The following is a 16,707-nucleotide window of genomic DNA, read 5'->3' as shown; positions in this document are numbered from 1 at the left end:
GCATAGAGGACCATTTGGCTCATTTGCAAGAAACATTCGAGATATTAAGAAAATACAACATGAAGCTCAATCCTGCGAAATGTCCTTTCAGGTTTGGTTCGGGCAAGTTCGTTGGCTTCATGGTATCGAATATGGAAATTGAGATCAACCCTGATAAAATCAACACCATCGAAGACATCGGCGTCGTGGATAGTGTAAAAGCCATACATAGGCTAACTGGGTGGATAACTGCCTTAGGCCGATTCATTTCGTGGTCATCGGATCGAAGCCACAAATTCTTCTCTTTACTAAAAAAAGAATGATTTCTCCTGGACCCCGGAATGCCAACATGCATTTGAAGAGTTGAAGCGATACCTATCGAGCCCACCACTGCTTCACACTCCAAAGGCAGATGAGAAGCTTTACTTGTACTTGGCAGTATCGAAAATCGCGGTAAGTGGTGTGCTAGTTCGAGAAGGGCAAGGTACGCAATTTCTCGTTTATTATGTAAGTTGAACCTTAGGAGAAGCAGAAACTAGATATCCACACTTCAAAAAAATTGTACTTGCACTGATTAGCACCTCTAGAAAGTTAATACCATACTTTCAATGTCACCCAGTATGTGTATTAACCACTTACCCACTTCGTAATATTTTGCACAAGCCCGAACTATCGGGCCGATTGGCCAAATAGGACATCAAACTCAATGGGTATGACATCGAATATAAACCTCGGACGGCCATCAAGTCTCAAATTTTAGCGGACTTTGTGGCCGATTTCACGCCAACCCTCATACCCGAAGTTGAAAAGGAACTCTTGTTAAGCTCAGGTACGTCATCGGGAGTATGGACCCTTTTCATAGACGGTGCTTCAAATGTGAAGGGGTCCGGTCTAGGCATCATTTTGAAGCCGCCCACGGGTTTCACTATTAAGCAATCTATCAAAACTTCTAGGTTGACTAACAATGAGGCCGAGTACGAGGGCATGATTGCATGTCTCGAGCTAGCTAAAAGATTGGGGGAAGAAGTCATTGAAGCCAAGTCTGACTCTTTACTAGTGGTGAATCAAGTAAACAAAACCTTCGAAGTTCAAGAGGATAGAATGCAAAGGTATTTGGACAAGCTACAGGTAACTTTGCACCATTTTAAGGAATGGACTTTACAGCATGTACCTGGAGAACAAAACATTGAGGCTGATGCACTGGCAAACTTGGGGTCATCGGTCGAGGAAGATGAGATCAGCTCGAGGACTATCGTTCAACTCTCGAGATCTGTGATCGAGGAAGGTCATGTCGAGATAAACTCTACAAGCTTAACCTGGGATTGGAGGAATAAATATATTGAATACTTGAAGAATGGAAAGCTCCCATCGGACCCTAAAGAGTCGAGAACCCTACGAACCAAAGCTGCTTGATTCACATTGGCTGAAGATGGAACATTATACTGAAGAATATTCCATGGACCATTGGCAGTGTGCTCATGACCAGGAGGCACCGATTATATTTTATGAGAGGTCCATGAAGGCACTTGTGGGAACCACTCCGGCGCCGAATTACTGATTTACAAAATCATTAGAGAAGGATACTAAAGGGATAGCATGGAAAATTCACAAAGGTTTGCACCGATGATCCATCAGCCCGGAGAACAACTTCATTCAGTCCTATTCTCGTGGCCATTCATGAAATGGGGGATAGATATCGTTGACCCTCTTCTATCGGCCCCAAGTAAAGCTAAGTTCATTTTATTTGTGACTGTCTATTTTTCTAAATGGGTTGAAGCACAGGTGTTCGAGAAAGAGATAGAAAAAGAGGTTATAGATTTCATCTGGGATCACATCGTGTATCGACTCGGGATACCCGCATAAATAGTATGCGACAATGGTAAACAATTTATCGCTAGTAAAGTGATGAAATTTCTCGAAGACCATAAAATAAAAAGGATATTGTCAACACTGTATCACCCTAGTGGGAACGGACAAGTCGAATCGGCGAACAAGACTATCATCCAAAACCTGAAGAAAAGGTTGAACGAAGGTAAAGGGAAGTGGAGAGAAATTCTACCCGAAGTCCTTTGGGCATATCGAACAACATCGAAGTCCAATATAGGGGCAACTCAATTTTCCTTAGTATATGGCTCTGAAGCATTGATTCCCGTCAAAGTCGGAGAACGCAACACTAGGTTTTGACATGAAATGGAGAAATCTAACCATGAGGCGATGAATACTAGCATCGAATTATTAGATGAAAAATAAGAAGCGGCACTCGTTCGAATGGCTGCACAAAAGCAACGAATCGAAAGGTACTACAATAGAAGAACCAACCTTCGCCACTTTAGGGTCGGGGACTTAGTCCTAAGGAAGGTCACCATCAACACTTGAGATCCTAATGAAGGGAAGCTCGACCCGAATTGGGAAGGACCCTATCAAGTCCTCGATATAGTCGGTAAAGGGTCTTATAAACTCGGAACGATAGACGGCGAACCACTGTCAAGCAACTGGAACATATCACTTCTCAAACGATATTATTGTTAAGGTATGACTTTCTCCCTTCTTTCGTTTATATATATTCGACGCTAACTCATTGCAGGAGTTCGACCAAAGACATCGAGACCTCGGGTTTTAAAGTACGCGTTGCACTCTTTTTCCCTTAGATTGGTTTTTATCCCAAATAGGTTTTTCCTACGAGGTTTTTAACGAGGCAACAATTATGTGCTACCTGAGGATAATTCAACAGTATCCAAGGCTTCTTTGCAATCAATCTCGAATACTGGAGGGCATCACCTTCGGATATTGTATTCTTGAGAATAGTACTTCATGTCAAGTGAACCGTGTCCATATAAATTAGTCGAGCCCCGATGGCAAAACATGTATAAACTATTCAAAGAAGAATTCTCTCTTCATTTAAACATTTTGTGTCTTGAAGAAAAACCTCTTCTATACAAACCTCATGCTTATGATATTGTGAGAAACGACTCAAGAGACGAAGTGTAAATATACACTCGGCGACTACCATCAATGATAGGCATATTCGAGTTATCTAAACTCAAATTCATAAGACCTCAAAGAGGCACACCTCGATCTATAGGCCAAGACCACCATTCTCGGGGACTGACATTTCAAACTAATTTGAAATGTTATTGGGAAATAAGCCCAAGAGGCATACCTGAAGGCTACGGCCAAAATACATACCCAAAGGAGACGCCCGAATTCCGCAATAATGATAGGCCTTCAAATTCACTGAAAAATATGTTAAAAAAGGATACCCTCGGGAAATAATCAAAAGGGCTTCGATAAAATCAGCCCTCGAAAAACCTTAAGAGGTATCAAATTATCTTTAACACAAACGTGATAAGGCACAAAAATAAAAAGGGCATCAACAGACATCAGACCCTCAAAAAACCCAATGGGTAAAAACAAAATGCATGCTAAGGCATAAAGGAATTTTTACTAAGTCTTTTAAGCCGAAAGGGGAAAATAGCCATCTTTTAGAGGCCATATGGGCCCAACCTAAAAGGGCCTAAGGGCCAATACATTTAGAGTTCGAGACTTTGTTCTCACTCAACTCGGACCTAAGGGTTCCACTATTCCGAGTTCAAATAAAATTGACTTGAATTCAGCTCAAGGATCCACCACAAAAACTTAAGGGGTATGTTACTATAAGTTCGAAAATTACCCACTATTTGATAAAAAACTGAAAATATTTTCACTTATAGGTGACTTGATTTTGAGACTGTTATTAGAAAATTAATTTTGTATTTTACTGTATTTTTTTTTGGACATAGAAACAAAATAGAAATATTGCAATAAGAAAATAAAACAAATAAATTCGTAAATTTGTGTTTAGTTCTCCTTTAATTTTTTTTATTTTTCATGAGTTCTTTTGTTGAAGGTGTAGGTGTAATATACTAGTGAATTCCAAGTACAGTTTGGGTCGTGGGGAGGACAGTTACCGACAAGCGGTACACCTCAAGCATATTCGAAGCAGCCGCCAATTTTCAAGTGGTTCAAAAGTCCCTTTCTATTTTCGGTAAAATCTTTTCCACCTTACATTCTTCTTCTTTCTAAAAGCGAATGAACGTATTGGTTCTTTTCTTCTAGTTACTAGTTATATGCACGTAATACAATCAATCACCAACTCTTCATTCCTGTCACCTCCTTTCTACGAGCACGCAAACAATGAATGTTGAAACCCTAACTTGTAAATCTCACATTCCGATAAAAAACCCTAAATTCAATCCGAATTTCCATGTTGACTTCTCTTCAACCCGTCTCCGAACTTGTCGGGTTACGCCGTTGACCCGAATATGCAATCTCCGCAGGCGAATAATCACCGCTTGTGTAAATCCTAGCCATGAAATTCCAGTGAAACTAGAAAGCTTGAATTTGAATTCAAGTATCAGTGAAGAAGCAGATGAAGAACAAGTAGAAGCGGTAACAGTTCGAGAAGAAATTAATTCAGTGGTGGATTCTAATGGTAAAGGAGAATTTTCTGGGAATGAAAGCATTTGGGCTCAAGTGGTGGAGATCGTGAAGTTTTCAGGGCCAGCAGTTGGGCTGTGGGTATGTGGGCCCTTAATGAGTCTCATTGATACCGCAGTTATTGGTCAAGGAAGTTCCATTGAACTCGCCGCTCTAGGTAGACAACTCAAAAGCTCTCTATCATATATATAATCTCGATTGAGTTTAACTTTTATACACCAACAATGTTATAGGTAACGGAATTTGTACATGCTACAACAGTTAAAAGTGACATGATAGCGTAAAACTTTTTTATATTGTATAAGTTAAACTCTCTCAATTTTCTACTATACTCTTCTGTTTTGGACGTCCAAAATATTTGACAGAATTCTACTTTTGTACAATTTTTGTATAAAATGGGAAGGACGGATTATAATGTTGTTTCTGTTAAGTGATTTAGCTCAAAATTTGTAATTGGCAGGTCCCGGAACTGTGTTTTGTGAAAACACAAGCTATGTTTTTATGTTCCTTTCAATAGCCACTTCAAATCTAGTTGCTACTGCACTGGCCGGGCAGGTATGTTAGTTGAAAATTCTTGTTATCTTCTCAATGTAATTGCTCTTCCCAAAAATTAGGAGCTTGGAAATTGTCATAGTCAGGGTGATCAATATATCAATATATAGTCGTTTCATTATTTTGCTGTTTACTCTTACATTCTGAGCGTGTTGGATTATGGTCCAGGATAAAAATGAAGTTCAACATCAGATATCTATATTGCTTTTCATTGGGTTGGCCTGTGGTGTTGTGATGTTTGTCTTTACAAGATTGTTTGGTACTTGGGGACTGACTGGTAAGCACCTCATTCTTTTTTTGGTGGTGGATTCATCAGTCATTTGAATATGTTATACTATTCATAAAGTCCTCTTCTTCCTTCAGTAGTGGCGTATATTTTTTAATGAGCAACTGACGGGTAAACTTGTCTCACTTTCAGCTTTCACAGGGGCAAAGAACACAGAAATAATAAATACAGCGAATACTTATGTCCAGGTTATTGTTCTATATTTTATTAGTGCATGTTCTGAAGTTTGTTGAGCTGTTCTTCCCCTTTTTAGCATTGTTGAGTCAATTGAAGTGTCAAGGTCAGGTAAGGCCCTACCAGAAAAAATAAAAGAGGGGGCAAAAAGTTTAACAATATAATAATAATAATGACAATGAAAGTGAATCAAGTAAGGAGTATGTCACAATTTAACTGCACAAAATAAGGGCAAATAATACGTCACGGAAGAAAAACAAAAATTTACATATTTAGGAAAAAAAAACAATCAATACAAGTACACCAATAGGAAAATATAAACAAGGGCACTCACAAGTTACCGCCTCGTAGTCCCTAATCATAAATAAATTCACAATATTTCTTTTCCTTATATCATCGTGGGAGCCTTCACAATATTTCTTTTCCTTATATCATCGTGGGAGCCTTCACATTTAGTTTAAAAGAAATCATTTTTTTCTGAAATAGCATCCCGCGTTTTAGCCACCTTATCACACCGCATGATTTCTAGTAGTTCCCCTATTAGCCACGCGTATCAAGCCCACCTTATCTCACCGCATGCGTTCAACACCCATACCTTATACCACCGCATGCGTATCAATATCACAATATATCACAATTCGCACCTCAAGTGCCCAAATATTTCAACTTGCCAAATAAATCAATAACAACATTAATTTCCTCAATAAGGAGCTAAAGACTCAATCATAATGTATACCAAAAATCTTCACAAAATATTCGGGAGTGAATAACTCAACAAAAATAATATTTCACAATTTAACACTTTGCCTCAATATCCAATTTCAATGTCAGATACTTCATATTTTTAATAATTCAATTAAGAAATTTAACTTTCAAATACTGAGTACAGAATAAAAGGAACAAATCTACAACTAATCAGGTAGAGCAATTAGCAGGAAAAAGGTAAGAAAAAATTAAAATATAAAAAAATAGACCAATGATGATGAGTATAACAGAATAAAATAATTTAATTAATATATGACAAAGATCTATACAATTTAAAGCCAGAATTTTCCACATTTAGCCCGTGTACACATTTGTCACCTTGTGTACACGACTGTCAACACATCACAATTATCATATCAATACCCATCCTAAGGAAAATTTCCCCCACACAAGGTTAGACAAGTCACTTACCTTGACTTGTATTAATTCAATCAACTAGTAGACTTTTTTCTCGATTATCCAATTCTGAATGACTCGAATCTAGCCAAAACAATTAATTTGATATGGTCAATACAAGTTATAGGAATTAATTCAATATGAAAATACTAATTTTTCTAACAAAAATCCGAATTCCACTTAAAAATCGCCAGCGGGCCCCACGTCTCAGAACCCGATAAAAGTTACAAAATATGAACGCTCATTCAACCACAAGTTCAACCATACCAAAATTACTAAATTCCGATAATAATTCGGCCCTCAAATCTTCAAACTTAACCAAGAGGATTTTCAAACTTTCCCAACTTAAATCACCAATTAAATGCTAAAAATAGCAATAGATTCGGGTAATTTGACCAAAATTGAGTTAAGAACCTTTACCCCGATGTTTTCCTTGAAAATCTTCTCTCCCCGAGCTCCAAATCGGTAAAAATAGAGTCCTATTTTCAGAACTTAAACTCTCTGCCCAGTCATTTCTTCTACGCGATCGCGGACAAAGTCCCGCGATAGCGAAGCACAATTTTTCCACTGCCCAAAAATAACCCTACGCGATCGCGGATAATTCCATGCGATCGCGAAGCACGGTTCCACATGCCTACTTGCGAAAGCATTTACGCGATCGCGAATGTCACGACCCAATTTCACCTATAGGTCGAGATGGCGCTCAATATCACCGCTAGGCAATCCAACTAGTGAATTAAACATATATTTCCTCTTACAATAAATTTCTGAGAAATTAAACTTTCCTTACTTGCAAGATTTCAGAAAAATAGAAAGTCTAAATAAATAAAAATCAAAATAATAATTTCAAGACCACAATTCTACTAGTGTATGTTCCAAGACCTGGTGTCACAAGTGTATGAGCATCTAGTAGATTATACAAAATTATTGTTTGAACATAATAGACAGAATACAAATACAAAGAGAGACACTAGGTGATGCGGAATGGCTCAGGAAAAGCAGCTCACCACTATGCCTCGGGATAACAGGGATGCGCACCGGTAGGGCCGCCTGATGCACCTGTATCAGATACTGCACAAAAAGTGCAGCAAGCGTAGCATGAGTACGTAAACAATGTGTACTCAGTAAATATCAAGTCTAATCTCGAAGAAGTAGTGACGAAAGGTCGACTTCGACATTCACTCCTAATGACATGTACACTACCGAGGGACGTGCGACACGATCCATAGATGCATCTATCTACTGTCGAGGTATTCGGCCCGCTCCACAAGAAGAGAAGGATATTTTATAAGCAATCGACTTAACATTTTTAATGATTTATATCCAAGGTAATACAAATTTCATTAACTAACTTTCAAGGTTCACTAGCAAGGTCGAATATAATTATGCATTTTAATTTAACAAGTATAGTGCAAAATTCCAAATAGTTCATGAATTGGGTTCTAAAACTACCCGAATAATAGCATAATAGTAGCTATGCACGGACTCTCATCACCTCGTACGTACGTAGCCCCCACAATAAGAAACAAATATTTATTTACAACACCTATGGGGTAATTTCTCTTACAAGGTTAGACAAGAGACTTACCTCGTCTCAAAACTCACTTCCCGATCACACTTTTGTGTTAAAGCCTCAATTTGATGCCGAAAAATTCGAAACTAGCCAAATGTTATATCATTTAATCAATACATGCTCAATAATTCGAAATCAAATTATTAGATTAATTAACCAACCCAAACTGGTAAAATTTCTAAAATTTACCCCGGGCCCACATGCCCGGATTTTGGAACTTTTCGGAGGAAATCGTCACCCATAACCTTAAGAACTCAAATATATAATTTTCATCCCATTCAATAACCATTTCCTTGGTTAAATTCTCATTTTTATCAAAACCTAGGTTTTTCATCTAAACCGTTGATTTTCACAATTATCATGTTATAATCTACCCATAATTTATGTATTTAACTCGCAATAGGTAGAATTAACTTACCTCCAAGTTGTTAGGTCAATACTCCTCTCAAGAAGCTCCAAAATCGCCCAAAAATGAAAAATGGGCTAAAAATATGCAACTCCCGACTTAAATGAAGGTTCTTCCATCTAAGATTTTCGCACCTGTGGAGCCTCTACCGCACCTGCGGAAAACTCCTCACAGGTGCGAGTTTCCCCCACCTGGCCAAGCTCCACATCTGCGGCCTAAGGACCGCTTCTGCTCGTCCGCTTCTGCGACCCTCGCCGCTTCTGCGCCCTCTTCCTCCGCACCTGCGCGCTCGTATGTGCGACACAACTTCGCTTCTGTTATCCCTGGCCGTCCCTGGCTGGTCCGCTTTTGCGGCTAGCCAAGCGCAGGTGCGATTGCAGTAGAAGCTGGAAGCTTCAGCTGCTGCTGCTAAGTCCAAACTTGGTCCGAGCCTAATCCGATTAACTCCTGAGGCCCTCGGGTCCCCTTCTGAACATACCAACAAGTTTGAAATTATAAAACGGACTCGCTTGAACTCTCGTAATGCATAAAACGACATCAAAACTAAGAATCATACCCCAAACCAAATAGATTCAACTTAGAAATTTCAAGTTCGTCAAACTTACTCCGAACGCGCCGAATCATACTTAAACTACTCAGAATGACACCAAATTTTACATGCAAGTCTAAAATCACCATACGAAACTACTCATAGTCTCAGAATTTCAAACAGACCTCAATTACTCTGAAACCTACTCCAAATAAAATTTAAATAACTTTAAAACCTTCAAGTAGTTAACTTTCACTGTTAAATGCCGAAATGCTCCCGGGTTGTCCAAAACCCGGTTCGAACATACGCCCAAGTCCAAAATTATCATACGAACCTATTGGAACCGTCAAATCCCGATTCCGAAGTCATTTTCTAAAAATATTGACCGAAGTCAAACATAGCCATTTTAAAGCCAACTAAGAAATCAAGTGTTCCGATTTCAACCCGAACTCTTTCAAATCCCAAACTAATCATCCAAATTTTCTTTTCTTTACAAAGTACTAAAGTGTAAAGCCCGGTAAAATTTGCAAAGAAAATAATGTTTCGTGGTGCCGGACTAGGCTTACGTGTTGAGGATTATAGAAATTCTTTGCGGCGAGCTTGCGAGCCGCGGATCGGACTTTTTGGGTTGAACAATGCACGAGAATGAAAAGGAAAACTTTTGGCAAAAAAATGTAATTCTGCGGTCCATTGTGTGACCGCAGAATCACTATGCGGGCCGCATAATTGCCGCAGAAGTGAGCAGGAGAAGGGCCAGTCTGGGGAAATTATACGGTCGATTATGCGACCGCATAACTGCTTTGCGGTGCATTATGCGATCGCATAACAGTTATGCGGACCGTATAGTGACCGCATACACAAACAGATTTTGGCCAACTTTGGATACCAATATGCGACCGATATGCGGTCTGCATAACCATTATGCGGTCGCATATGCGACCGTAGAACCTGTTCTGGAGCTTCATTTTTGGGTTTTTAAAACCCGACCCTATTTCGTTAAATACACGATTTGGGTCATTTGTGAGCTATTATCTGACATTTTAGAGTGAGAGATGGTGCCCTAGAGTGATAAGGTGTTCTCCAATAATTGTTCTTCAATTCTTGCCCAAGTTTTGGAAGATTGAGAAGGAAAACTCACTAGGTCTTCATCCTAGAGGTAAGATTCTACACCCTAACCCTCAATTTTGAATTTTGTGGAGAAATGGATAATAAGCAAGATAATTTCTGGGCAAGAGGGTTGGTTATTGTACATGCATGTGTTATCAAAGGGTGTAGAAAGATTGTTGAGCTAAAAATGGTAAAGGTTGGGTTGTGGGATGATGGAATCCTCCATAAAAGGATATTGAAACCTTAATGCACATCTAGTGTTTGATAAAATGCTCTAGAACCATGATCATCTTTCTAATTTTGGTTTAATTTGTTATATTTCTAAAATAGATTGAAGTTGCTAAGAATTTCGGAACATTTAGAGTGTAAGGAAGCTCAAATGAGGTATGTTGGCTAAACTCTTCTTTAAGAGTTGGAATTATCATTATCCTTGTGAGTTCCGAGATGTTGATTATAAATCGAGTATTCCACCCGCATATACTTGTGATGAAGATATATGTTCAATTCGTATTTCAAATGCTCTTATCATATTGCATTATAAATTGAGGATGTGTCCCAAACTATGGATTACGTATCCACATGTTATAATTTCTAGTCGTGATTTATGTGAAAGGTATTATGCCAAGTTGTGTAGAGATTGTGATTGTGACACACCTCCACCCGTATACATTGGGGTGAGGTGGCATGACCGCTTTGTGTGGGGATTATGGTAGAGAGATCGTGATATAATTATGATATTGTGGGACTGCACCTCCACCCGCTTACATTGGGGTGAGGCGGTACGACCGCTTTGTGTATAGTTTTGGTATTATTGTGGCACCACCACCCGCATACATTGGGGTGAGGCGGCATAGCCGTTTTGTGTAAGTTCTTAGTACGGTAGTTATATATCCACCCTCTTACATTGGGGTGAGGCGGCAGGGCCGCTTGATTAGAGTTGTGGTATTGTACGTACACCTCCACCTGTATTCATCGGGTGAGGAGGCGGGGCCGCTTTGTGTGAAGATGGTTACATATGATCTCATCTTAAATCCTATAAATGTTGTTGATAGCTTTTAATAAGCTTGCTATGGTTGAGACAGTTATCTATATTATTCTATTGTCGCACTGGTTCATCATAATTATCTTGTATTTCTAAATTCTTAAATTGGTGTTTAGTTTTTATACTAGTACTATTCGATGGTACTAACGTCCCTTTTGCCGGGGGCGCTGTATCTTTAAATGGATGCAGGTGGTTCCACAGTAGGAGACATTGATCAGTGATAGCAGTACACCTTCTTCCCAGCTGAGTTGGTGAGCCCCACTTCATCCCGGGGTCATGTATCTTTTGATCTTTATGTATTATGGTTGAGGTATAGCCGGGGCCTTGTTGCCGGCATTATCATTGTACTCTTCTTTATCCATAGAGGCTCCGTAGACATAGTGTGGGTTGTGTATTGGTGTTGGGGAAAGACAAACTATGTTATGTTGTGGTTGTATTACTTGTCCATTTGAGACTTTAAAAATGATGAAACTATTGATAAGAAATTGGTAATTGCAGACATGACCACTTTATTGTTTAATTAAGGAAAACATATATTCTATTTATTCATGAATGAGTTTGGGTAGAAGGAATCTAATAGGCTTGCTCGGTCGGGTTCACTCGGTTGAGCGCCGGTCGCGCTCCTCAGTTTTTGGGGTATGACAAACTTGGTATCAGAGCCTAAGGTTTTAAAGTGTCCTAGGATGTCTCAGAGCCGTGTCTAGTAGAGTCCTTATTATTAGTGTGTTGTCGACCACATCTATCATTAGGATGCAACATGGGCATTTAGGAATAATACCCTTCTTTCATGTTCTTGATCGTGCGATAAAGCTGGTTGTAAGATTGTTCCTCCTTTAACTCATGCGTTGCTCTAATTTTCAGTACATGGCACCTAAGAAGAAGGTAAGAACTAGCCAAAGAGCCAATGTCACCCCAGGAGTGACAGTTGACCCTATAATTGATGATGCAGGTGAGCACCCGAGGAGTGAGAATATTCCTCCAGTTACTACACTGCCTGACTCTACTACAACTGATCAGACCGCACATGTCCCTATACCTACTGAAGGTACAACAGTTCCTCCAACTGATATACCAGGTCCACCTCTAGCTCCAGCTTCCGACTCTGGTGTGTCTGATGTTGATATTCGGGGAGCCATACAAATGTTGACACAGTTAGTGGCTTCTCAGGTCCAAAGATCGAGTGTTGGGCCTACTTCTTCTAGTCATCCAGGGGAATCTGCTAGTTCCAGAGTGAACAAGTTTCTTCAGTTAGATCCTCTAGTGTTTACGGGTGCTGATCCCAAGGAGGACCCACAGGACTTCATTGATGAGATGCACAAAACTCTCCGGGTTAAGAATGCTACAGAGACGGAGGGAGTAGAATTGGCCTCCTACCGCCTGAAAGGGGTGGCCTACTCTTGGTTTGAGTTGTGGGAGGAATCCCGTGAGGAGGGAAGCCCTCCGACAAGGTGGGGTGAGTTCACAGATGCCTATATGGATCGTTTCTTGACTGCTGAAACTAAGGCAGCTCGTGCCGCTGAGTTTGAAAGCCTGAAGGAGGGTAGTATAAATGTGTGGGAGTACCATATGGAGTTTGCGCGCCTGTCCAAGTATGCTATTCATATGTTGCCCACTATGGAGGCTAGAGTGCGCTAGTTTGTACAGGGTCTTAGCCCCTTGGTTATCAATGAGGCCTCTACAACTGCCTTGAATTCTGATATGAACTATGGTAAGATGGTGACATTTTATCAAGACACAGAGACCCACAAATTGAAGAATAGAATGGAGCGTTAGAGTAGCAGCAAGGCCCAGTTCGCGGATAACTTTGGTGGTTGTTCCGGTAGTGGTGGTGGTAGGTCGACATTCAGGGGAGCGTCATCAGGACCATCCCAATTATTTGTCCAGTCTTCGATGGGTGCACAGTCATCTAGACCCAATCAGGGCAACAAGGGACCCCACCAACAAGGTTGGCCTGACAGAAGGTTTCAGCAGCGGAGGCTTCCATGCCCTAAGTGTGGGAGGATGCACTTTGGGTCCTACTTCATGGACCTACCAGTATGCTATGGGTGTGGTGTGAGGGGTCACATTCAGAGAGATTTCTACTCATCCCGCCAAAATATGGGCAGAGGTGCGGCACAACCAGCTAATTCTACAGCTACTACATCCACAACACCTCCAGCTCGAGGTACCCCAGTGCCCGTGGGGCGTGGTGCAGCTAGGGGCTGGTGCATAAAATTCGGGAGGACCCAGCAGATTTTATGCTATGCGGAAACGTCGGGAATCAGAGGCTTCTCCAGATGTTGTCACATGTATATTGACTGTCCAATCTCATGATGTATATGCTCTTATTGATCTCGGTTCCACTTTGTCATATGTTACTTCTTATGTTGCTATGGAATTTGGGATAGAACCAGAACAGCTTCATGGGCCATTCTCTGTATCTACTCCGGTCGGTGAGTCTATTTTGGCCGCGCGGGTTTATAGGGATTGTGTTGTCACATTGCGTGGTCGAGACACCGTGGACAATCTTATTGAATTGAGAATGGTCTATTTTGATGTGATAATGGGGATGGATTGGCTTAACTCTTGTTTTTCCAAACTTGATTGTCGAACCAGAACTATTAGGTTCGAATTTCCAAATGAGCCAGTTATTGAGTGGAAGGGTGATGATGTAGTGCCGAAGGGTAGGTTTATTTCTTACCTTAAGGCCACGAAAATGATCAACAAAGGATGTATTTACCATTTGGTCCGGGTTACGGACACCGATGTTGAGGCACCTACACTTGAGTCTGTGCCTGTTGTGAATGAATTTTCGGGAGTATTTCCAGATGAACTCCCTGGGATCCCACCAGACAGGGAGATTGATTTTGGGATTGATGTGATTCCAGATACACTTCCTTTATCTATTCCACCCTACAGAATGGCACCGGCAGAATTGAAGGAGCTAAAGGAACAATTAAGAGATTTGTTAAAAAGGGGTTTCATCCGGTCGAGTGTGTCACCTTGGGGCACACCGGTCATTTTTTGTAAAAAAGAAAGATGGGTCACTAAGAATGTGTATTGACTATCGGCAGCTTAATAAGGTCACAATCAAGAATAAGTACCCACTACCAATGATAGATGACTTGTTTGATCAATTGCAAGGTGCCATGTACTTCTCCAAAATTGATTTAAGATCTAGGTATCACTAATTGAATATCAGGGAGCGGGATATTCCGAAAATAGCTTCTAGGACCTGGTATGGGCATTTTGAATTTCTGGTGATGTCGTTTGGGCTAACAAATGCCCCAGCAGCCTTCATGGATCTTATGAATCGAGTTTTTAAGCCATTCCTGGACTCCTTTGTGATAGTGTTCATTGATGATATTCTTGTATATTCACAAAGTCAGGAGGACCATGTTGATCATCTCAGGGTAGTTCTGCAAACCCTGCATCAACACCAGTTATATGCAAAGTTTTCAAAGTGTGAATGAATCAGTCATATTCTTGGGTCATGTAGTTTCTAGTGAGGGAATTAAGGTTGATATTGTGGGATTGCACCTCCACCCGCTTACATTGGGGTGAGGCGGTACGATCGCTTTGTGTATAGTTTTGGTATTGTTGTGGCACCACCACCCGCATACATTGGGGTGAGGCGGCATAGTCGCTTTGTGTAAGTTCTTAGCACTGTGGTTATATATTCACCCGCATATATTGGGGTGAGGCGGCATGGACGCTTGATAAGAGTTGTGGTATTGTACGTACACCTCTACCTGTATACATCGGGTGAGGAGGCGGGGACGCTTTGTGTGAATATGGTTACATAGGATCTCATCTTAAATCCTATAAATGTTGTTGATAGCTTTTAATAAGCTTGCTATGGTTGAGACAGTTATCTATATTATTCTATTGCCGCACTGGTTCATCATAATTATCTTGTATTTCTAAATTCTTAAATTGGTGTTTAGTTTTCATACTAGTATTATTCGATGGTACTAACGTCCTTTTTGCCGGGGGTGCTGTATCTTTAAATGGATGCAGGTGGTTCCACAGTAGGAGACATTGATCAGTGATAGCAGTACACCTTCTTCCCAGCTGAGTTGGTGAGCCCCACTTCATCCCGGGGTCATGTATCTTTTGATCTTTATGTATTATGGTTGAGGTATAGCCGGGGCCTTGTTGCCGGCATTTTCATTGTACTCTTCTTTATCCATAGAGGCTCCGTAGACATAGTGTGGATTGTGTATTGGTGTTGGGAAAATACAAACTATGTTATATTATGGTTGTATTACTTGTCCATTTGAGACTTTAAAAATGATAAAACTATTGGTAATTGCAGACATGACCACTTTATTGTTTAATTAAGGAAAACATATATTCTCTTTATTCATGAATGAGTTTGGGTAGAAGGAATCTAATAGGCTTGCTCGGTCGGGTTCACTCGGTTGAGCACCGATCGCGCTCCTCGGTTTTTAGGGTGTGACAAAAATGGCAACTGGTTCCTCTTTATAACCCAAGCTTCCATCTAGCCGAACTGTGCTAAAGTCTAACACGTGTGACAAGTCGGCATGATACCTCCGGAGCATAGATACATGGAAAACCGGATGAACTCCCGATAGACTGGGAGGCAAAGCAAGCTCGTAAGCAACTTCCACAACTCGTCTCAACTCCTCAAATGGGCCTATAAACCTTGGGATCACCTTTCCCTTCTTTCCAAACCTCATGATTCCCTTATCGATGAAACCTTCAAGAGAACTTTTTCACCCATCATAAATGATAAATCACGGGCTTTCTGATCCGCATAACTCTTCTGTCTGGACTGTGCTGTACAAAGTTGCTCCTGAATCAACTTTACCTTTTCCAAGGCATCTTTCACCGAATCAGTACCATGTAACTTAGCCTCACTGGGCTCAAACCATCCGATGGGCGAACGACATCGCCTACCATATAAAGCCTCAAATGGAGCCATCTCGATACTGGATTGGTAACTATTATTAAAAGCAAACTCGGCCAAAGGTAAGAAACGATCCCATTGACCTCCGAAGTCAATCACACATGCCCTAAGCATATCCTCCGAGATCTAAACTGTCCGCTCCGACTGCCTGTTGGTCTGTGGATGAAAGGTTGTGCTGAGCTCCACACGGGTCCCCAATTCGCTCTGTATTGTTCTCCAGAAATGTGAAGTAAACTGAGGGCCTCTATCTGATATGATGCAAATTGGCACACCATGCAACCGAACTATATCCTGAATATAGATCTGGGCCAACCTCTCTGAGGTATAGGTGGTTACAACCGGAATGAAGTGTGCCGATTTGGTCAACTTGTCGACAATGTCCCAAACTGCATCAAACTTCCGCAAGGTCCACGGCAACTCAACTATGAAGTCAATAGTAATGCGCTCCCATTTCCACTCCGGTATAATCATCTGTTGAAGTAGGCCACCTGGCCTTTGGTGCTCATACTT

General features: G+C 40.8%; 1 protein-coding gene across 3 annotated transcripts; it reads left to right on the top strand.

Annotated features, from left to right (window-relative positions):
• The first annotated feature begins 3,984 nt into the window (after positions 1-3,984).
• Positions 3,985-15,497, top strand: LOC104089602 (protein DETOXIFICATION 46, chloroplastic-like). 3 transcript variants are annotated; one of them, XM_070175271.1, is made up of 6 exons: positions 3,985-4,612; positions 4,916-5,010; positions 5,176-5,284; positions 5,426-5,481; positions 10,574-10,627; positions 11,475-11,805. In XM_070175271.1, the coding sequence occupies exons 1-5, from the start codon at positions 4,153-4,155 to the stop codon at positions 10,610-10,612; spliced, it is 759 nt and encodes a 252-aa protein (XP_070031372.1). In that variant the 5' UTR covers positions 3,985-4,152; the 3' UTR covers positions 10,613-10,627; positions 11,475-11,805. The 3 variants fall into 3 exon arrangements, with proteins under 3 accessions (XP_070031372.1, XP_070031374.1, XP_070031373.1); XM_070175273.1 differs by lacking the exon at positions 10,574-10,627 and adding an exon at positions 15,285-15,497 and having other exon boundaries at positions 3,986-4,612; positions 11,475-11,536; XM_070175272.1 differs by lacking the exon at positions 10,574-10,627 and having other exon boundaries at positions 3,986-4,612.
• Positions 15,498-16,707: the final 1,210 nt, after the last annotated feature.

The sequence above is a fragment of the Nicotiana tomentosiformis genome, chromosome 5 (assembly GCF_000390325.3).
Source record: "Nicotiana tomentosiformis chromosome 5, ASM39032v3, whole genome shotgun sequence".
NCBI lineage: Eukaryota > Viridiplantae > Streptophyta > Magnoliopsida > Solanales > Solanaceae > Nicotiana > Nicotiana tomentosiformis.
Note: the sequence above shows the minus strand (reverse complement) of the source record. Positions and strands in the feature narration are given on the sequence as shown.